Source organism: Prinia subflava, chromosome 1 (assembly GCF_021018805.1).
Source record: "Prinia subflava isolate CZ2003 ecotype Zambia chromosome 1, Cam_Psub_1.2, whole genome shotgun sequence".
NCBI classification, from domain to species: domain Eukaryota; kingdom Metazoa; phylum Chordata; class Aves; order Passeriformes; family Cisticolidae; genus Prinia; species Prinia subflava.
The window spans coordinates 36754768-36777709 of record NC_086247.1 but is presented as its reverse complement, the minus strand read 5'-3'; the positions used below and the strand labels follow the sequence as shown (position 1 = coordinate 36777709).

General features: G+C 35.7%; 1 protein-coding gene across 7 annotated transcripts in view; it reads right to left on the bottom strand.

Annotated features, from left to right (window-relative positions):
• ASPH (aspartate beta-hydroxylase) overlaps positions 1-22942 on the bottom strand; it is a 114811-nt gene that overhangs the window by 48845 nt on the left and 43024 nt on the right. For 4 of the 7 annotated variants that reach the window (XM_063393424.1, XM_063393433.1, XM_063393438.1 and 1 more), the window contains 10 exons: positions 22363-22422; positions 20793-20849; positions 20241-20285; positions 19432-19467; positions 16250-16288; positions 15043-15087; positions 14885-14926; positions 12884-12937; positions 11855-11899; positions 2354-2395 (listed from right to left, as the gene is read on the bottom strand). In XM_063393424.1, coding sequence (XP_063249494.1) covers positions 2354-2395; positions 11855-11899; positions 12884-12937; positions 14885-14926; positions 15043-15087; positions 16250-16288; positions 19432-19467; positions 20241-20285; positions 20793-20849; positions 22363-22422 — 465 coding nt within the window. The remainder of the gene's footprint in view (positions 1-2353; positions 2396-11854; positions 11900-12883; positions 12938-14884; positions 14927-15042; positions 15088-16249; positions 16289-19431; positions 19468-20240; positions 20286-20792; positions 20850-22362; positions 22423-22942) is intronic. The other 3 variants (XM_063393443.1, XM_063393429.1, XM_063393453.1) reach the window with 3 other exon arrangements.

Below are 22942 nucleotides of genomic sequence, written 5' to 3'. Positions count from 1 at the left end.
TAGGGTAAAGGAAAGTAGCTCCACTTTGTCATACTTTCATGTCCTGAAGTTCTTGTACAGGCTCTGATGAGTAACGTTTCATAATAGTAAGTTTCTTACACAAGCTGGCATTTTTACCTACAACTGCTTTTTACCCATACTGGATGGCTCTTGTATGTCATTTTATTATACTGTTCTAACAAGTCAGTAAAAGCAGCACATAATGGTGAGGTTTTCTTCTAATATCACACATGTAAATCCATTGTACTAAGATATTTCCTGCAAATAAATGGAAATGTAAGCATAATTGCCAAGCTTTCCAAATTGTTTTGGTGGGTTTTGTTGGGTTTTGGTTTTTTTTTACTTTTTATATGTAATGCTTACATGTGACACATTTAATACTTAAATATAATGTTTGAAGTTTGCCAGTCCTAGAAACTCATCAAAACCAAACCAAATAAACCATACTAAAATATTGGAAAAGCAGCATCCCTAAGTACTCACATATAAAATAACAGCCACACAGGAAATGGAAACAATGAAAAAGGATTAGAGCTACTGAATTCCTTGGCAAAGGCCCTGTGGTTTCTGGGCATTGCCAGCAACCAGCCATGACCTCAGTGAAGGAGGTTTTGCAAGCTCTGTGCAGTGACAGGGAACACATGGGGCCAGAACAAATGTCATTGCATTGAGAGTAGATTCACAGTACTCTTCAGCAAAATCTCACTTCTTTTCCATCTAATCTGTCTCTGCACCTTCCTACCTAGCCTAAGACAGGCTAGACAATCATGGTGTCAACAAGGACTGATTTTCATGTCACGTGTCTGTTTACACTTAGCACAGCTGGCAGTCCTGAATCCAGCTCCAGGGGCTACATAGCCCACACTGCCTCTTGCCCTTATGTGCAGAAGGAGCTTGGTGGAACTCTGACCTCCAAAATACTAAGCTAGAAATATGGCACTCAACATTTTCATCCTGAAACAGCAGGAGTTGTCATAACCATCCCCTGACTCAGCACAATGCTACAGGCTTGGGGCAGAGTGGCTGGAAAGCTGCCCTTCAGAAAAGCACCTGAGTGTGCTGGTCAACAGCCTGGCTGAACATGAGCCAGCTGTGCCCAGGTGGCCAAGAAAGCCAAAGTTATCCTGGCCTGTATCAGCAACAGTGTGGCCAGCAGGGCAGTGATTGTTACCCTGCACTCAGCACTGGTGAGCCTGCACCCAAATCCTGAGGTCAGTTTTGGGCCCCTCACTACAAGAAAAACATTGAGGTCCTGGAGTGTGTCCAGAGAAGGGCAATGGAGCTGGTGAAGTGTGTGGAGCACAAATCTGATGAGGCAGCTGGGAGCGTTTGGGTTGTATAGACTGGAGAAAAGGAGGCTCAGGAGGGCCTTATTGCTCTCTACAGCAACCTAAAAGGAGGTTTTAGTGAGGTGGGAGTTGGTGTCTCTCTCCAGATAACAAGGAACAGGACAAGAGGCCACAGCATCAAGTTCCTCCTGGACAGGTTTACATTGGACATTAGGAAAAAATTTTTTACTGAAAGGGTTGCCAGGCAGTCCTGGTGACATTTAAAAGATGTGTTACTTAAGGACAGTGTTGGGTTATGAGTTGGACTCGATGACTGTTGCAGCAGCCCTCTTGCTAGAGGGTGGAAATGAGCTGAGACACAGACAACTTTTTTATCACAGCATGAAAAGGGTCCTGGTTTATTCCTCTTTACAGCTCAGCCATCCTGACTCCAACCATTCACTGCCTCTGGCTGCAGCAAGCTCCTACTGTAGGCTCCCTTGCAGCCTCTGACTGATGGTTATTTCCTGCTGAACTCTGACTGCAGGTATTGGTTTGCAGGCTCTGACTGCAGCTTTTACCCAGCTAGACTGTGACTGCAGGTTCCAACAACAGGCTCTGACTGCAGAGCCAGACTGAACCCACAGCAGTGATTCTCTCTCCCCAGGATCCTTCTTCTTCATGATTCTCAAGGTTCCTCCTCCATGATGATCCTCCCCTCACCAGCTAACCTACTCCCTTTTATCACATATCTTTATCTTTAGTGGATATAGCTGTGACTTATCAGGGGTGAGGTCAGTTGTGTTCCCTTCTCCTACAGATGACCTTAAAGGTCTTGCCCAACCTAAACAATTCTATCATTCCATTCTGTGACCAGGTAAGATTGATTGGTGTGCATTGATGCCAGCCTTGGAACCTAAGTGTTTACTATAAAAGCATATGCTCTCTGGATGTTTATTCAACTGCAGTTTATCTACATAAGATGTACAGGACTGAATTTTCACTATTCTTTAATCTGATTTACATCAATCCTCCCAGAAAGCATGGTCTTGAATTTCAGAACAGAATGTTACTATCAGACTTACCTTTTTCTGTTTTGTCTTGTTCAGTTTCTTTTTCACTTTTCCCTAGAACATTAAAAATATAATTCAATTGAAATAAATTTATGTTAACATTTTATGATAAAAAAGAGATACAAGAAAATTGCAATTTATACTCAAAACCTAATAGAGTCAACAGGACTTTGTTTCATTTTTATCTTTTAAAACAACCATAGATTATTTTCTGAACTATAGTTACTAAAAGGTATTTTCCCTGCAGATGCTTCAAATATGACAATATTGCTTCCATCACAAAACATCACAGAATTTCTCCTCTAGATATTTAATATACTTTGTTGATATACGCTTACAATGCAAGCTATTTTGCAAGAAAGAAAATCTGTTCACTAATTAAAAGCTACTGCAAACACTAGCTTAATACATACATTCAGTTAAAATGTGAAAAACAAAATCAATTGAGAACTTAAGTCTCATTTTTAGAAGTGACTTGGGCACTTGGAAGCTTTTGTCTTTTTTCAACTTTTAAACTAATGTAACAGGTGTTTTGCAAACATCTGACTGCATAGGTAGATGTGAAGTAAGCAAGAAGACAGTCTGTAGCAAGGTAAACTAAATCCCGGACAAAAATCATGTATGCGTATTTCATGAGGATGGTAGATGTATAAAGATCTTTTCCCCCCTCTAAGCACTTATTGATCCTGTCTGTAACAGGATTCTGCCTATCCTCTATAACATGTAAAGCATTTTGCCTCACAATTCTAACAGTTATTCTGTTTCCAATTCCAATTTTTTCCCAATAAGCTTCCAGTATTTCCTCCTAATAAACTTAAAGAACACTAAACAGGGAGGTCGGTTGCCTTTTTAACTAGTTACTGTCCACTTTAACATATACTTTATATATATACACACATATAATATTGAGGTATTCTTATATATAAAAATCTTCTTCTTTAATTTCCAAGTAATTTAGAGACATCTGAATACTCATTCTTCACTGTTTTTTAAACTGACTGCTCAGAAGCATTATAGTCTGAATATGACATTTAATAATGCAGGAAAACATTGCATTTTTTCATTAAGAAACTGGATTATGCACACACATGGAATCAGATTTTTTAACACTCTAATTTTACCCTTTACTATAGGATGACAACTACTATTCCTGAATGTATGGACACTATAACTCTATATTCAGTACAAGGCAGAATGAGCATTAACTTGATTATAGGGTAAATTAAATAAATATGATCACACTGAAAGCCATTCACCTCTTCAATTACATCATGAGATCTACATTGTCAATTAAATTGTAAGAAATAACAGAAGATCTATAGAGCAAATTACATACCAGGGACAATTATTACTGTAGTAGTACATTAATGAAAGCATTTCGCAGTACTTCCTAAAACCCTGGCTTCTGTATTTTTTTGCACATACCACACAATCAGTAAAACAGTTGTATGTCATCCAAAACACTACATTTTAAAAAGAGCAATAATGCAGCTCCAGATGAAATAATAGCTTAGAGTTTTCACACAAACCAGTTTATATACTCATATTTCTATTTTCACCACCTCTCATTACCGTGACACATCATGCTAGCTAGCCACCCACTTTCCATGTATGCTCTCCTCTATCAGCAACACTTGAGATTCTCACCTGGCCTCTTCTCTCTACTTCATTCTAGGTCACTGGATAACCCACTTCCACACATCTTGGACATTCATGTTACTTCTGCAACTTCTTTGCCATCACAGGAAGAACAACGTATGACATCCTCAATTGAAAGCCTGCTCCCATCTCCCATTTCTTGTCTGGCTTTACATTTTTTATTGCTGAGACTCATGCAGCATATAACCTACAGCCCTCTATACCTATTTATGCATTAGAATCAGTTCTCCAAACTTTCAGACTACTTTCAACCTGTATTCTGCTAAATTAGTTGCCATTGACTTCACCACAGCTTCTCCAATGATCTTTAAATACTCCCACTTCTCCTTCTAGGCAGCTGCTTTTGAAATTCATCACAACTTGATCTTGTTAGCTCTAAAGCTAAGAATTCACACTTCACTAAGAATTCACTTCAGCATCATATTCAGCACATATTGTTTTGTTCCTTCCACGCTGATCCCTAACATATTTCAGTGGTGCAAAAGGTTTTAAATTATGCTGTTTCTGACAAAGGCTTAAAAATGTGCTTTCTCAAAGACAGGATATGATAACAAATCTTGAGACTATTTTTTCATCAACTTAAACCAATTATAGCTCAAGCAAACAAACAAAACAATCTTAGCTCTTCAAAGCACTCCCATCCGTTACTCAATGTCTTAATTTCCAGCAAAATAATTCAAGATGAAAATCAAAAGATGACAAAAGATAATTCAAGATGACAAAACAGCTTTAGCTAATTCTTATAGGCTAGGACTGCTATCACCATATAACGAATGCACCAGGGATTCCCAAGAAGGAAGAATAAATTTATTTTTCATATTACAATACAACTAAAGGTTTGACGGCATATGAGAATGACACAAGTCACAATTAAAAATGTGTTTCAGACCTTGTAGATTTTACATGAATCTCAATCAACACTATAAATACACAATACAACTTATTTACAGATACGTAATTTCTGAAACATGTAAAATTACAAAGGATGTTTAGTAAAATCACTACATTTTTCAGTATCCTTCCTATATCGAATCTTAGCCATTTTCTTTACTTCTTAGAAAGAAGTGCCATAATAATGTACCTTTTCAATTGCAGATAATGTTAGAAAGTCACTTAAATTGTAGCAAATTGGCAGCATTAAAACATAACTTTAGTACTATTTGCTTACTTGTATTTCTTCCTGTGATTTCTGAAAAAAGCAACTGAATCCAAGACTTCACAGATTCACTGACATATAACAAGAGGCTATGTAGCAATACGAAAATATAAAGAAAACACTAATCTTCTGACTTTTTCTTAAACTACTATTGAGCAATACCAGATCATTAAAGTTCTGGAAGCATTTGAAAACTGAAAAGGTCAAGGAAGATTTCTACTTTCACAGAAGTGCACGGACCTTACTAGACTTCTGATTTAAACTATGGACCATAACCATAATATTCTGCGTGCAAAGCAGATATATCACTTTCCCCAGACATTTGTGTTTGTTAGGAGGTGCTATCTAATCCCTTATAAATTACAAACAGAAATGATGTTTCATGAAAAAAATTCAGGCCTAACTGGTTGCAGAATTTAATACTCCAAAAGGATAATCACAACACAATTATAGAAGACACAGACCTTAGTGTACTGCCCATTTCCTTTACATAACAGCAGCCAGAAATAAAATTGATTTATTTTACTTGCTATTTCCTCCTTGTAAACAATACTTTCAAGTATATTTTTTAATATTCAAATTTACAATTTGAAAAATAATATTAATTAGTGGCTGAGTCAAATATTTATCCCTATAGCTAATATCGAATACATTTGGGAATAAATAATGACACTAGAAAGACCAAGATATTCTTCTGTGTTTTATTGCAGCCAAACATAAAGATGGATTAAATATACATATTTTTAATAGTCTACTTGACCTTGCTCAGCTTGGCATATTTTTGTAAACATGAAGCACGTAAAATCACATACCCAGTTACAAAATACTTAAAATTCAATCACAGCATAATATACTCTCACAGTCCCATAATTCTACAAATAGGCTGCCATTGCTATATAAAAAGTTCTCCATTCACCATTCTAAAATAATTCCCAAGATTCTTCACAAAATATGGCTTTGTAAAAATTATTGCTCTGCAATTCACAATCACAGGTAATTTTACTAGAATATCTCATCCCAAAACACATCACAGTCTAAGAGTATTATTGCTTTCCTGAAAAGTCTAAAGAAATCACTTTGGGACATCTGTATTTGTCAATCAGATGTATCACCCACGTGGGGTCTTACTGACATCCCAAACCCAAAAAAAGGGCAAGCATATATGATGCCCCTTTCACTACAAATGTAAGCATCTAAAACCCTGACTTCAAAACAGTGTTACAGAAATTGAAAGTCTCCCTGTAAACCAAAAGGCAACCAACTGTTAGGGTTGCCAAATTGATTTTTCTTTTTATAAATTTATCATACTTTATTTTTCCTAAGCTCCTGTAACAGGCTTGGCAACTTCCTAAAATCACAGCAATTATTCCTGAGCCAAAAAGGAACACATGCAAGATATCAAAGAATAAAATATGTCTTTGTAATTGTGGAACAGCAGCACAGAACAGGTAAAAAGCACACCTGTTATATTAAAATTCTAAATCACTTACAGTACCCAAATTTCAGATGTACCATTTTTAAGAGCATTCATAACTGTAGATCTTAAATTTTGACATCATATTTTTCCTAAGGTTGAATTTCCAAAGCATTTAAAAAAAATTGCAAATCAAGTGTTTATGCAAATTTGACTTTTTAAAATAATTTACTGGACATAAAGCTTACTAAAGCCAGCTTTGAGATCATTATATTGGCAGGCAAACCAAAATGGAATAATTTTACTGAATTCAACCTGATTCCAGCAACTCAGTCTTGGTGCAATCTCCACTGACTCCTGTCAGGCTAGCACATAGTCTCCAGACATTTTTGCTTAAAAAAATCAGGTGAGCATAAATAAAAAGTGCTAATTCATACATAAAGGGATTTTTAAAACTGTAATTTTGTAATCTGGCCTTTTACTAGTATGAATTAAATACACATTTTATACCTTTTTAGGGTATTTTAAAAATCACCTGAAATTCAGGTTGTTAACTGTTGACATAACATCAGTGCAAAGAGAGAAAAGTCAAACTTCACAGCATAGTGTGTGCCGGATTAGTGTTTTTTAATAAAATGCATTAGGCTGTATGCTATATCAGCAGTTATGAAACATTTAAAAATTCATAACTTCATATGTTCATCTGATCAAACAGCTCTGTACATACTGTATGAATCCACAACAAAAGATATATATTAAAATCTCAAAAAAAAATGTACTTGCTGCTATATTATAAATAGAATATTAACAATTGCTTAAACAGTACATGAAATGCAGCTCTAAGTTGTAACTCTGTCACAAACACAGAAGAAAAATAATGAATTCACTAAACTTGACCAAGGGAAAAAAATATCAGACAGGAATGTAAACTAAACATCCAAGTGTTAAAAATGCTTACTAAAATGACAGTTGGCTAAAACCCATTTACAACATCTTAGTGTTCATTCCCCAAACCCTGAACTGCTCGGTAATTACATCATAAGGTCTATTACAACCATCTGCTCCCCTTTTGTAGCGTATGGTTAGGACTGGTCCTCCTGATGTAGGGACTTTTCTTTTGAAGCTTTAAGTATCTGAAAAAATAAGGGGAAATCTATATTAAAGGACCAACCAAAACACAACTTCCTCTAAAACAACAACAAAAAAATCTTAAATGCTAAAAAATGCAACTTTGTATCAGACGAGTTATTATGAAAAAGCTATAATTTCTAAGAGCTACCTTAATGAATACACACAAAGTTGCTGTAAAAGGTGGGAAACAAACTTTTAAATTTTTTTCTAGGCAGTAAATTTTTATTACCATATGGCACTTTATCTACCTTGTAAAAGATATCTAGGCCATGCCACAAATCCATTTAAACATTTTGATTTTGGTTTTGGTTCGGTTTTTTGTGTTGGTTTGATTTGGGGTTTTATTTGTTAAAGACAACTGGAAAAGAGGAGCCAGGGAATGAGGAAGGGTCAAGATTCTAAAGTAGAAACTTATCTACACATAAGAGATTTCAGCAGTTGGTAAAATAAATGTAGAGTTATAAAGATGTCAAGGAGACATGGTGAAGGGGAGGAGTGGAGTAACTCGTAGATATTTTAAATCTAAACACATACAAGAGGGACCAAAACCCAAGTACAGAGAGTAATGATATCCCCTAAACCCGCAGTGTGTCCCTAAAATATGTGTCCAACAAGTACCACTCTAGCACAACCACTGCAATTTATGTGCCAATGTAAAGTAGGATTAGCCAGAAAACCTGATTCAGTAATATTTCAAACTAGTTTATCAAACCATTAGTTTATGAAGTCCATTAGTCTATAAAAGTGCATATTATAACTGTAGCTAAAGTATCCTATATCTGGAAAAGAATACTGGCAATAATTTCAGAAGTAAACTCAGAACTGGGAAGCAGTACTTACAGATACCTAAAGATGTACTCGACTAGTATGAACTTTCTTGTAATGTGCCCTGAAGTCAGCAAACAACTTCTGACTTGCACTTCAGCATATTCAAATCCCACAGCCAGTGTCTTCTCCGGTAATGTGAGTATGCTCCTCACAGCTAAATTCAATCTCTGAGCTATATTCTGTTTTCTTTCCAAAAAACTAAGTTCCTATGTTTTAGCTAAAAACCAAACAATTCCTCCAAACCTGATCAAACTGGTGCCACCGTGCACTTTTTTTACAGTGCCTGAAATTATTTTTGTTACTACTTAAAGAACAGGAAATATTAGCTTTGAACAACTGATGAAATAAAATCACAAACAAAGTAAGACTCCTGACTACAAAATCCCCCATACTGAATCCTCCATCACAAAAAAGATATAAAAAACCCCACACAACATGAATGTCATAGTCTGAGAGGAAAATTTGAGAGTAATGTTGCTTTCAAACTGAAATATTCACATTTAAAAAAGACAGGTAAATATACTTAATAGCAAGAAGTACAAATAATTTAATAAAATTTTATTCATTGTCAGGAATTTATGTCCTCTGTTTCTTTTGTCAGTTACCCAAGATGCTACTTGAATTTTACTTAGTGTGATGAAACAATAAGATTTTTTGAAAAAGTTATAAATACTGGTTCTTCTGCCTTCAGAGCAGTTCCCACATAACTACACAAATTATAAGGATTCTTAAGTTATTGCAGTGCTCAGATTTTGTGCTGATGAAATTATTTTCATTTTCCACTTCCTACACACAGGATCATAAACGTTGTACTACATCTAATAATTACTTCTGTCATTAATAACCTTAATAATTGTCTTTAAAACATATTTTGATTGATTCTCTCTCTTTTTCCCTGTGAATGGAAGAAGAAAATTCATTCCTTCTAGCGCTGCTGCTATTATGTGTTTACAACAGCTATGCTAGGATAAATGTCAAAGCAATTTTGTGATTTAAATGGTGTGTTGCACTGATTTTGGAAACAAACACAGTTAAAAAGGAATAAATCTAAAAGATTTATTCAGAAATACATACCATTTCAAAGTAACACAAGCTATTTCTCATTATAGCAGTGCTTGAAAATGGCAAGGAGTCTCTTGGTATTGCAATACAACAAAAAGAGAGTGGGTAACTAGATTCAATTCCACCACCTTGTTTGCAAATACTTCTGCAATTAGAGGAGTGACCACTCCCCTCCACTGGGCACTGTGAGGCTGTATCTGGAATCCTGTGTTCAGCTGTGGGCCCCTCACTGCCAGAAGGACACTGGGGTGCTGCAGCGTGTCCAGAGAAGGACAGAGCTGGGTGCATCTGGAGCACAAGTCTCATAAGGAGCAGCTGAGGGAGCTGGGACTGTTTAGTCTGGAGTCACGGAGGCTCAGGAGGAACCTTATGCTCTCCACAAATGTCTAAAAGGAGGCTGTAAGCCAGGTGAGGGTCAGTCTCTTCTGCCAAGTAGCAAGAGACAGTTTGAGAAAGCAGTGTTGAGTTGCCCCAGGAGAAGGTTAGACTGAGTGTGAGGAAAAATTTCTTCCCCAAAAGGGTGGTCAAGCATTGGAACAGGCTGCCCAAGGAAGAGGTGAGTCCCCAGCCCAGAGGCATTTAAAAGATATGTAGATATGACACTTGGACACATGGTTTAGTGGTGGACTTGCCAGTGTTAGGTCTATAGCTGGACTTGATTTTAAGGGTCTTTTCCAATCTAAATGATGCTATGATTCAAAATGGCATATTTCAAAATCCATCACTACTATATATAACACCTAATTTTTTTTTGTGAAGGTAGAAAAATTAATTTACAGCTGCAAGACTGAGCCATAAGTTACAGTGCAAAACCTGATAGACATACGGTCCAAACCCACAAGATTTCAAGCTGCCATTTCTATTCTGAATTTAATTTTAAAATAGTATCTATAAGTCAAGAAATCATCTCAATATCCTCAACTGCCATTGTGTGGTGGAATTATCTACTGTTGAAATTTTGTAATAGTTCTGTAAGAGCCATTTTGTTATTTTAACTTTAAACAGCAACCTTTTCTGAGACAAAACATCTTTTCCTCTTCTCCAGTTCCAACTCAATGCATAACAAACTGAATGAAGACTATCTTTGCTGAACTTCTTGCCCTTGCTGTCAAAGATAACTACTGTTTGTTCCTACACTGATTCTAAGCGTTGGTTAAGAATACTTCACATTCGTTACGAAACAAAACACTTTCAGCTAATGCATCTATTAATTAATAGCTATGGCTTCAAACCTTTCAACACATCACATGGCTGTTAAGCACCAATATAAGTGTTTCAAACCACCTCAGCTAAGGTTCAGCATACAAACTCAAACATGAACTAAACCATGCCTCCAATCTGTACTGGACATCCACAAGAGGCCTCCTGTGTTTTCTTCACTTCTCTGGCTACTTTTGACATGACTAAGAACCAAATACAAATACTGTAGGGAAAAAAAAATCAACAATCCAAAAGTCTCTGGGCACCACATCTCGTAAGAGCTTCTGCATAGTACAAGATTAACTAACCCAGAAAGGGGGTCAGGCTAATCAGCATAAAACAAAACAAAAAATACCCAGCTATTAGAGGTCTTGGATAACAGCTTCTCTGATGTACTGCCCTGAGATATAACTCCGTGTTCCACTCAACACAACTAGCTTGGTACAATGAACAGACTAGTAAATTGTAATAGTTAACGCCAAGAAATGTAAAAATATTCAGTTCTTGAATTTAGAAGCCACTTAACTATGCTAAAAATGGTTTTGGTAAAATCCATGTCTACTACTGTCAGGCAACAGATGGACGAACTGCAAGTGCTCTTGCTCTTAAAATCAGTTATGCCAAGAAAAATGTGATGGCGTGACAAAACAGTCCCTGTTTCCAGATCAGTGCCCAAAGAACATGCCACAGTCAGATTCCAATAGATCCAACTGACACACAGAGAACTAACACTATCATTGTCCATGATAGTTGTTCTGGAGAGGAAGTACACGTATACTGAGACAGAAGTTGTTGCATTTTCCTTTCAAAAGTATTCAGCTCTATCTGAAATCATTAAAAATTAAGTTTTAAACTAAAACCACTCAGTTTATTTGGAATGCTTTTACATAACCCAGTAACTACCACTGGCATTTATCAAGTACAACAGAAAAATTATTGCTTCTAAACCAAGAAGTAACTTCGAAAACAATAATATCCCTTCACAAAGTAATTTGATTACTAATTTCCATGTAGCTACAGCTTCATTTCTTTAGGAAAAAACAAGCACTGAAGATTGACTTACCTACTTGAACATCATTTGAATGATCTTCAGCTTTAACAGGTTTTTCTGTAAATAAAAAATTGAAATATAATTCAAACTGGACTGCTTCCCAAATATTTACAAAAAACCTTTTTTTTTTTCTCTTACATTCCAAGCAGTGACCTATTAAGACTGCTCTGTAATACTACTTTTGCAGAAGTGGGATGCAAACTTCTTCCTCAGCTGAACTTTTCCAAAAGAAAGATTCATACTTAAGCGGACCAGTGAGTATATTGTAGGATTGCACAGTTTCAAAAATGATACTTCAAACTTCTGAAACTATACTATCCAAGGCCCACGAATCCCAGTTTCACATGCTACTACAGTATGGGGTTAGAAAATATCCATATATACCTATTATGTTTCTAGCTGTAACTATGAAATACCTGGCTTCAAAATTCAATTACTTTTATTTCTACATGTATGTTTAAATTAGACATGTCACACATCACCAAGTGCTACTACTGCTAATAGACTGAAGTCTGCACAAATTCTTGGAAGAAGTCAGGCTCACCAGAAAAAAACTTCACAATAGCCAGGATGCTGGCTGTACATAATAGGAAGAATTGAAGAGGGGAAATACGTTCTTTGATTTGGGAAGCCCATAAATAAAGAGCTCAAAGCTTAGGGGACATTCCAATTTATTCCTTATATATAACCTTTTTCCTGAGTATGCAGTCCTGACTGGCTGGTGCAAAACAGAATGGAAAAGAAATTTTCAATTCCATCATATAAACAAATATGGTCATTTTTATCAATACAAGATTTTCTGAATTGGGAGAACTCTCAACCTCTAAAACTCAAGAGTGCTTTCTAAGCCATTAAATATGTCATTAAAGAGCCCAAGATGGCAGATTCCAAAAACACAGATATGTTTGTCCTTGAAAGAAAACAGCTGCAGAAAAGGTATGAATGTATTTTGACTGCAGCATAGAATTCTACTCCGTATTTATCATTACCAATTACTACATTTTTTAAGTAGCAAACACATGGAAAACACAATATACAAACCTGATTCCTTTGGTTCAGTGGCCACATCATCTTCAATTTGCTTACTTTCAACTCCTAGATAGAAAAGAAGTGTTGAAATGTATTCACATTACATTCATAATTTGTTGTGGTGTGGGGTTTCTGCTTTGAGTTTTCAGGCTAGCTTTTTATTTCATTTGTGTGTTATGATTTAAATTATGCATACCGTTAAGTGTCAATTCTCTGTATCCCTGCCTCTGTTTCTAGAACCTTCCTTTCCAATCTTCCCTCACTCAATATATCATTTGCTGTTTTGTATCATTACACTGCTTCTGCTCTTCCCATTGGATTTAGTTCTGTATTCCCTGCCCTAGACTCCTCCCTGAGTGCATTCTCATTGGTTGTTTGCTTTGTGTTGCCTGTGTATAAAATCCACGGCGGGACACGTGCTCCCGGTCCTTGGGGTTCAGCTTTTAGTTTTTATTCTTCAGTTGTACCTTTAATAAATCTCCTCAGTTTACCCCAAGACCCGTCTTGCCTCTGCTTCATCTCTGTGCCCCAAAAGCAACCGCTGAGACCATCGGAGTTCCTGAGCGGGGAGAAAGAGTCTCCCGGGGGAAATGTGTCGCACCCCAATGCTGCCTTGTGCGTCCTGGGAAACGCACACCGCAACAATAATTTTGTTTTTATTTCCCAGCAGCCACACAATTGAATTAGTATCAAACACAAAGGAAGACTTAAATTATAAACTAAGAAGTTCAGTTAACTGAAGAGTAGAAAAAAGGGTAGTAAATCCATTTCACAACCAAATGTTTAGCTACTAAAAGTATGATTTCTACTGCACACATGAAAAGGATTTTAGTTACAATCGTTGTTTGAGTGAAACAATGTATGTTATCCCTTTGGATCATACAAGAACGCATTTTTCAAATAGAAAACCTAAAAAAATATGGCATCAAATCCTACACACAGTGCTCAGGCTAAACTGCTTAGATCGCTTTGCTCTAGCTGACTCAACCAACATCATGTGAGAAAAAAGTCTTTATCAAAATTTTTAACTTCTTAGAGCAGATCTTTAAATTACATTTAACACAGTAGTAATTTAAAAGTCTTCAAGCAAACAGCATACAGCATACAGAAGCATACAGCAAACAGAAATTTACAACATAAACCTTTCTGAGTGGCAATGTGAGTAATTACCACAGAGCTCCAATCTGAGCAATGGAATAAGCACTTCATAAGAATGTCATGAAGTTCAACAAGGCCAGGTACAAAGTCAGGGCAACCTCCAGCATCAGTAAACGCTGGGGGAAGAAGGGATTGAGAGCATCCCTGTGGAGAATGACTTGGATTTTCTGGTGGATAAAACACTGGACAAGAGCCAAAAGAATGCAATCCCAGCCCAGAAGGCAAACTGCATCTGTGCATCTAAAGAGGAGTCTCTCATCAGATCCCCACAGAGTGCTGCATCCAGCTCCAGAGTTTATAGTACAAGACAGGCATGGACCTGTTAGAACAGGTTCAGATGAGGTCCATGAAGATGATCACAGGGCTGGAGCACCTCTCCTAGGAAGGTAGGCTGACAGACTGGGGTTGCTTAGCCTGGACAAAAGAAGACTCCAGTGAGACCTTACTGCAGCCTTTTAATAAGGGATTTTGTAAAAAAGATAGAGATTTTTTACTCGTGCCTGTAGCAACAGGACAATGGATTCTAAAGTGAAAGAGAGGAGATAAGAGATTGGACTGAAGGAAACTTTTTATGATGAGTGTGGTGGGACACTGGAACAGGCTGCCCAGAGCAGTAGTGGATGCTCCATCCCTGGAAGTGTTTAAAGCCAGGCTGGACAGAGCTTTGAGCAAACTGACTAAGAAAAAGGTGTCTCTACACATGGTGGGGGGAATGAATTAGATGATCCTTAAATATCCCTTCTAACCCAAACTTTTCCACAATTTTATTCTCTGCTGTGGTTTTTTGTTTGTTTTTTGATTTTATTAATTAATATAAACAGAAGAAAAAAAATTATAAACTATAAAATTTCATACCTGAGAGGTCTTTAGCAATATCAAAATCTTCATTAATTTCTTCTGTAAGTATAAAAAGGAAAAAGTGTACAATCAGCTTGCTTTTTCGTTTTTAATGTCTGTTTTTCAAATGTATATATTTCATCAAAACACTAAGATCAAAATTATAAAATATATACCTGGCCCTGTGGCTTCATTCACCCCCTTTGGAAGGTCCTCAACAGCTAAGAAAACATTCAATTCAGAGCAATAATGAATTCAAGCCCTCAACTGATGGAACTTACACACTACACAAAAGAACACAGCTACCACATAGACATGTTTACCTGCTATTAACAAACAGATTCTTTGATGGATCCCGAGGGAAAAATACATCTTAAATAGTCTTTCCTGTTTCACTAAATAGCTCTTCTGTTCATCAGCTAGTTATTTAAAAATTGTACCTTTTCAACAATTACTTTTTGGATTATGACATAATAAATGAAATTTTAAAACCAGTTCCTAATCTTTCTAAATAGATTGAAGTACTCCCACTTTCATCTTTGGCAGCATCAACTGCATCTGCTAGACATAATGAAAACCCACTAAAAAACATGTATACCTATGAACTTTAAAAGTATTTTTATTTGGATAAACATGTAATTCATTTGTGAGTCCTAATTTCATTCTTTCAGCACAACAAAGAAATTCTAAACTTAAACTGTGGATTCTACAGAAAAAATATTTATTTTTGTTTCTCTTAATATGGCAGTTTTTATTTCCTTTGAGTGTCCTCTTAAGATTATGATAGCAAAGGTGACAAAACAGATACTTGTAATTTATTTACACCACAGAACTTCTTGACTTCCTTCTAAACTAAATGATTGTGGGTTTTTTCAGTCATCTGTTTGAGATGACTCTCAAAACAGCTGGCATTTCAAGACAACAAAGCATACAGAATCCAGAGAGAATACTGCAGACAAACAATTTGTAATTGCTTCTACTAATAGACAAATGCACCAGCAAGAAGTCTGCATCAAAGCAGAGCTACTGACAGCCTACATTTTGAGTGATCTTCCACACTGGTTGCAAGGTTATGAGCAGTGTCTGTGAAGAATTCCTATGGTCCAGCTGTCCATTAAAAGCCTCAGACACCCCACTCCGTGTCACCTGAGACCTTAAAGATGAATCCTCAAGAACAGCATATTAAAAGAAAGTTTTTAAGTTCATATTCAAAAATCTAACTTTATAATAATACAGACTGTAATGAACCTTTGCCATAACTGGCAATGTCATGACTGAAGGTCACAGAGATTATGTACTTCAATACATATAAACAGCAAGATTAAGTTTGTTATCTTTATGCTAATTTCCCTAAATTTTATATATATATATATGGTTATATACCTGTATCCTGAGTATCAGTCTGCTTTTCATGTTTTGGTTCTGAAAGGAAAGAAAAATAAGGTTCCTGGGTGGTTGATACACACAAAGCATTCTAAAAACTTGGTTAAACACACAGTTCATTTCTTTAATGACAAAAGTAGAGGCCTTAAAAAATTCCCCTAGTTTGGGGCCCTGAACAGATATATGAGCTCTTTCTGGAGCGTGTAATAGAAATTCTACATTAAAAAAAAATCTAAACCATATGTATACATATTGCTGAAATTTCAAGACTCTCAAGAAATTTCAAGACTTTCAAGAAATTTCAACACAAATGAAGGGTTGAAAGCAATTACAACAAATCCATCATTCTGTACAGTTGTTATAATTCTTCTACATTCCTAATCTTTGCATAGTCAGTCTAATTTTTGTAATTCTGAACAAGAAATAGGTCAAGACTATTCATTATTTAAGTTTAGATAAAGTCTGAAAATAGATAAAATGCTACCCCTTGTCTGAATTTTCAATATAGACTTACTGTGAATTTCAGACTAAAAAAGTTCAAAGTTCATTCAGTGTTTTGGATCATTTCCTTATCTAACAGGTACTAACCCTCATCTAAAAACAGTTATTTACATCATATAACAAAACAAAAAACAACCATCTTTCTATTATTGTTGTATCTTTCAAGGTATTGTTGTATCTTATGTACTAATGGTTGTGTGGCTGTCCTCACACTCCTTTGAAAAAGAGTTCTTATAGAATATCCTCAAAAAAAATCCAGAACTCCTTCTTTCTGATGAAAATCTCAAAATTGCTTTCCTTCTCTAGTTTCATGGCTACAAACTGTTGGAAATTCTTCATAAAACTGGAAGTTATGTACAATAAATGAGTTCTTGTATTCCATGTTCTATGATCAATCATTTACACAGTCCACTGTAGGCACTTATTTCCACTAAAGAATTTTTAGCTTAGCAGTAACCTCAGTGATGTGATTACAGTAATCCTATTAGAGAAGTTCTTGATCCGAATTAAGAACCAAGTCTCACAAAAGAAATTGGACTGCTCTGGCCAGCAATCATCTTGTCCTGTCTTCAGCTTTAAGAACTAGAAAGCACCAGAACTGGAGAAAATATTTCATCAGAAGGTCTTGCCAGAAGAGGGGAAACACGTGATGGGGAAGATAAATTGACTCAAAGCCTATACTTCTGTTGATTTCACAGACAATTGTGTATGAAGGCTTTAACGTGAATCATCTCGAGAGGTTCTACAGTTTTGGAGCCCATGCCAAAACCACAAGCTTTACATTTGAGAGAAAGGATTTCAGATCTCCACAATGGCCTCCAATGGCCTTTCAAAAAACAGAGCCAAAATTGCTCTTCTCCAAAAAAAAGTAAATCTGTTTCACTTTCAATCCAATCAAAACCACGTCAAAAGATGGGCCTAGAGACAAAGACTGAAAAACAGGTACAACTGCTAAAATGGTGTTTAGCACATGAACATGAACATGCCCTGAAACTCCATGGACTGAACTCAGACTGAACTGAGAAGGAAAAAGAAAGGCAGCCTCATCTCACTGGTCTTTTTCTTCTACACTGCTCCAGGCTGGAGCTCTGAAATGAAATTCTTCTAAAAAGTACAAAGGATGTATTGTGCTTTCTCTCACAACCAGAATGCCTTCAAGGTGGAACTTGAAAGCAAGGTAAAATTATGTTGTTAAAAGGCAAATTTTATTATTTATGCTGAACTGTGGGAAAAATTTACTCCATAAAGAACCCTGGCAATTTAGTAGCCAAGAAGAGTAATTTTTTCAACAGTCACATGCTTCCTTAGAATTTCCATTTGAGAAAAAGAATCAAAGTTCCTATTCTCTTTATCATCCTAATCAGAAGACTGGAAAGAATAAAAAAGAGTAGGGGGATTTATCTGATACTATTTAAAACTCTCATTGCAGTACAGAGAGGCAACTGCACATGAAACCACTGCTTCCTGAAGTAAATGAATGACTCACAAAATATAGTGATTCACTGTTACTGTGCTGAGGTGCCAGAAGAGACTGCAGAATATTAAATGCTTTCGGAACTGATTTTAAAAAAAGCTGATGCAATTTACTTTGTAATCTCCTTGATCAGCTCAGTCAAAAAGCAGATATAGATGTCTCTTCACAAGGGCATGGAAGCATTTTCTGTTTGTGTTAGCACTACAGATGAAAGAGCGTGAAAAGTAAGGATTAGAAGTTGCACTTCTTCATATCTAGGTGTGAAAAGCAAGAGAAGATTAAGATTCTTGATTAAGAACTGATCATAAAATAAGTATCTCCTGGAAAGGCAAGTAAAAAATGAGCCCTGGCAAAAACCTCGTCTCTTGCTTTTCTATCCCATTACTGCTGAGAGATTTTGTCAAGGGCACCATAACTGAGGCAAATAATTATTTTCTACAGACTGAGAAAGACTCAGACTAAGGGTCAGATACACCTTTGGGCCACTGAGAGTCTTTCAATGGAATTTTGACTTCTATCCCAAAGAAGGATGTTGGAATTTACCTCCTGATAAAAAAGAATGAACCTCAAGGTTTTCTGTTGTAAATATTTTGAAGTTAAGAAATCCTGTCCTTTGCTCAGGTTACATAAACATGAGAAATAAACAAGAGTGCCTTAATGATATGTTTAACTGCTCTGAAGTGTGGTAATCTCCAGAAGGTATGATACCACAGCAGGAATCACAACCACACACCCTTGTTTGAAGGCTGTGACTACTATTCTTGTTTACTTTTTGATTTGGTCTCAGCAATCATTAACAAATCATCAACCAAATCAAACTAAAACAGGGTAATTCCCAAAGAACTGGTAGTGGCAGACAAGATGAAAAGGTGATACTGTGCTAAACAGATGCAATAAACAACACCTGACCTGGCCAGGGTTTCACATGGAAAAAGGCACGGCAAAGCCTTCAGTGTTCTTATTCCACATTTGCACAAAGAGGATCAGTATGGGAATATAATGAACATGCATACTCTACCCTTGGACCAGTGTCAAAAGATTGATTGACTGACTGATGACAAACACAGGGGATTTGAACACACAAGCTTAGCTGAGAACTTGCAAAGTAATGTAGCAGCATAGGAAATTTTCAAACAAAGTAATTCTGCTTGCATATCAAGGAAAGATTTTGATACTGTAATTTCACTAAATATAGCAGTTGTCATACCTTGGTCTTCACTATAATCTTCATGCACTCTATCCTCTGTTTAAAGAAAAAGAAAATGGGCAGGAAAATTCATGGAATTTTAAGACATTAAACACACACAAATAATACAATACAGTGTCAAGTTTATTCAGATCAAAAAATATTTGAAAGCACAGACATTCATACTGTAATAAGAGTGCAAAGGTGAAGATTTCTTAAAGATCCTGTGAGAAGAACTGCTTGATTTTCTGGCATCAAAAGATAGACTTAAAAAAGAAAGTACTATCAGTAGGCTTTCTTATACAGTTCATAAATATTCATAAATATTTTGATTCTGGACTATTTATGAATCATTTCTATGTACAGCTAACTTCTACAGTGTAATTTTAGCATCTACTCGTCATGGCTTTGCATTTAAAAAAACTTAAGAGATACTACTTTCTTCTTGACATCACACTAACTGCAAGATCTCTGGCATATTTAAATTCTTTTTTATGTACAGAAACACTTCTATACAATTTGAAATACCAATATCCATTCTCCTGGAAATTCAACCCTCAAAATATTATTCTGCCCATCTGGCTGACATTACAGAGAAGTAGTACTCACATAGGTCTTAGCACCATTTCCTTGGGAAGGTTTTATGTCTATATTTTCAATTTACGTTCTGAAAAATACTACCTAGGAGCTCCAAAGTCTTAGGTGCTGTGTGTTGTTGTGGTTTGTTTTGTTTGTTTGTTTGGAGGGGGTTTTTGTGTGTGTGATTGCCCTCATATGGACCCCAAATTGAATGAATCTTCAATAAAAATAAAGAAGACTTTGGACTGTACCTGCATAATGTTCCATAGCATCTTCTGGCATTACCTCAGAGTCACCTTAAATAGAAATATTTAATATTTTATATTCAAATTGAATTTTCATGCAATAGCTAAATAACACAAGAGAGCTTAAAAGGTCATATATTTAGTTCAAAAATGAAAGAAATTATTTAATACTATAATTTTTTATTTGCAAGTGACAGCTGAATTATAAAACACATCCAGGAATTACACCATAAAACACAGAGTACAATAAGTTTATGCATGTTTGTATTTAAGCTTAAAGTTATGAATACAAGTAGGTGTTGGATAATCAATCCATTGATTAGACTGGGAAACTCCTGACAGAAAATGCTTATGTAAGTATTTGTATATTGGATTCATGGAGTGTTATGTTCACAAACGTAATGGTAACAGCGGCATAAAAGTCATGCCTACTTGAAATTATCTAAAACCCGTTTGACAATAAAACTGTGAAGAAGCAGTCAATATGACACATCACTTTGTAGCACATTTTAAAAAGTGTGATTATATTATCATTTGAAGTAATGAAAATTTACAAACCTGGAGTGTCTGGGTCACTAACTCTCTCTTCCAAATCTGCAACATAATCATCTAAGGCTGTAAATTAAATATGAACAAATAAATATCTTGAAATTAAAAATATGAAATATGTTTAATATTTCATGGTTTTAACCTGTATCTGTCAATGGCTGAATGTAGCTCCTTAGCTGAAAACTGAAAAACTAAAACTTTATCAACTGACACTTGCAACTTGACATATGGCAATATAATGGAAGGTATTGGGCACTCTCTCTTCCAGCCTTCTGCTATACTCACTGTAGGAAAACTAGAGCAGTGAGAGCCATTAGTCTCCATCAATATTTTTTAATATTTTTTTTCTAATACGAATAAAAAATGCAAACATCCTCTAGCTTCAAAATTGCAAAGTATCTCCTTTACTAATGTGCAGGAAGCTCACTTGGCAATGGATCATTAGAAGACAAGATATGAACCAGAAACTGACCTTGCAAAATATGTATTTCACTTCTGTTGTCTCAAATTTAGAGCAATTTACTTCACTACCTAGCTAAATTTGGGGATTATTTTCCTCTATAACTACAATACTTTTAAATGTTGTTAATATACTCACTATGACACATCTGAGGAAACACAATACTGAAGGTAAAGTAACTTATCCTTTTACTTTGGAAGTATAACGGGATTCTAAAACAGTAATCCCCCACACAGTTTGGAATAAACAGTTTTAGCTGTATCAAACAAATAAAACTATTCTTCTGTCACATCTGTGACATAACCAAACATAACTGCAAAGTCTAGAGCAAATACTGAGTCAAATATAGGAAGCCCAGTACAGCAGAAATCAATGCTTAATGTAAATGCAAGAGATTGTCATATTGTAAAGAAACATGGTTAAAATCCTAAAGAAAATACTTATCAGACAGTAAGGAAACTGCAATATCCACTTAATGCTTCTTCATAATGGGAAAGATGAGCTAATGCCGTTGTACATGACATTAGGCATAATGCAAAGATGACTATAAGGTAATCAGATCAGTCCAAGCCAAATTTCAAAAAGCTTTCAAGATGAATCAAAATGTGCAGAAAGACAGAACAAGGATAGTTCAGAATTACGTCCTTGGTGTCGACTGACTCTGATAGCAGAGTGAGCCACAAAGAAACAAACAGTCCTGAAGAAAAGATACAAAAACCTGGATGCTCCTAATGCCAAGAAAAGTAGACTATAAGAACCTCAGTATTATACTAAAAGTATAATACTTTTTTAGACTGTACAACCATAGATCATTTTCCTACCCAGTCCCCAATCATACACAAGTCAGAAACACATAGTAAATAAAAAGTTTTTGTACCAATGAAAGCTAAGTTTCCATACCCATTATTTGTAATAAAGATTTTCAATGGCTAGTATGATACTGTCATCCAAAGTAAAATTCTCCAAGACAATAACAACTAATTACTTAGAGAAAAAAATCCAAATTCAAAATTACGTATTTCTAAACCAGTCTAACTTTTTTTATTTTTCTTTCTCATGTAATTTGTTATATCAAGGCAGAAAACCATTATCACTGAGTATGGAAAAACAAAAAGATACCTGGAATTTCATATGATTCAGACTCCACTGCTCCAACATCATCCACCAGGGGATCAGCCTCTGAGAAACAAACATTTGCACAAATTTTAATATTTTTAGATCAACAAGCAATACCACAAACCCTCTACCAGATATTATGTAGAAACAGTAATATTCCTAAGCTGAAATTTTAAGCAAATTTCTCCTAATGGCAGCAGGCTATGTTTATATAGACTGAAAAAAATGTTACTATTTTATTTATATACAATATTGAGAATGTGTATGTATGAATAAACTCTATAACCATTTCCTCAAAAAAAGAGGACTCATCATAGAAATTTTTGAATAAATTGGAGGAAAGAAGAAGATATTTACTTTGCCTTCTTAATTGCAAAGATTTTAAGTAAATGGAACTTGAATTTCTCCTCTAGTCTCCTACTTTGACTTGAGCTGTGGATGAGTAAGAGAGATACAGATACGAGGAGGTATAATAGACCCAGACTGAAGAGTTACTTTGGTTGTGAAGAACGATTTTCAGTGCACTTCCAGCAATCGAAACTTTTAGATGACATTGATTACATGGGTTTTATCAAAAGGTATC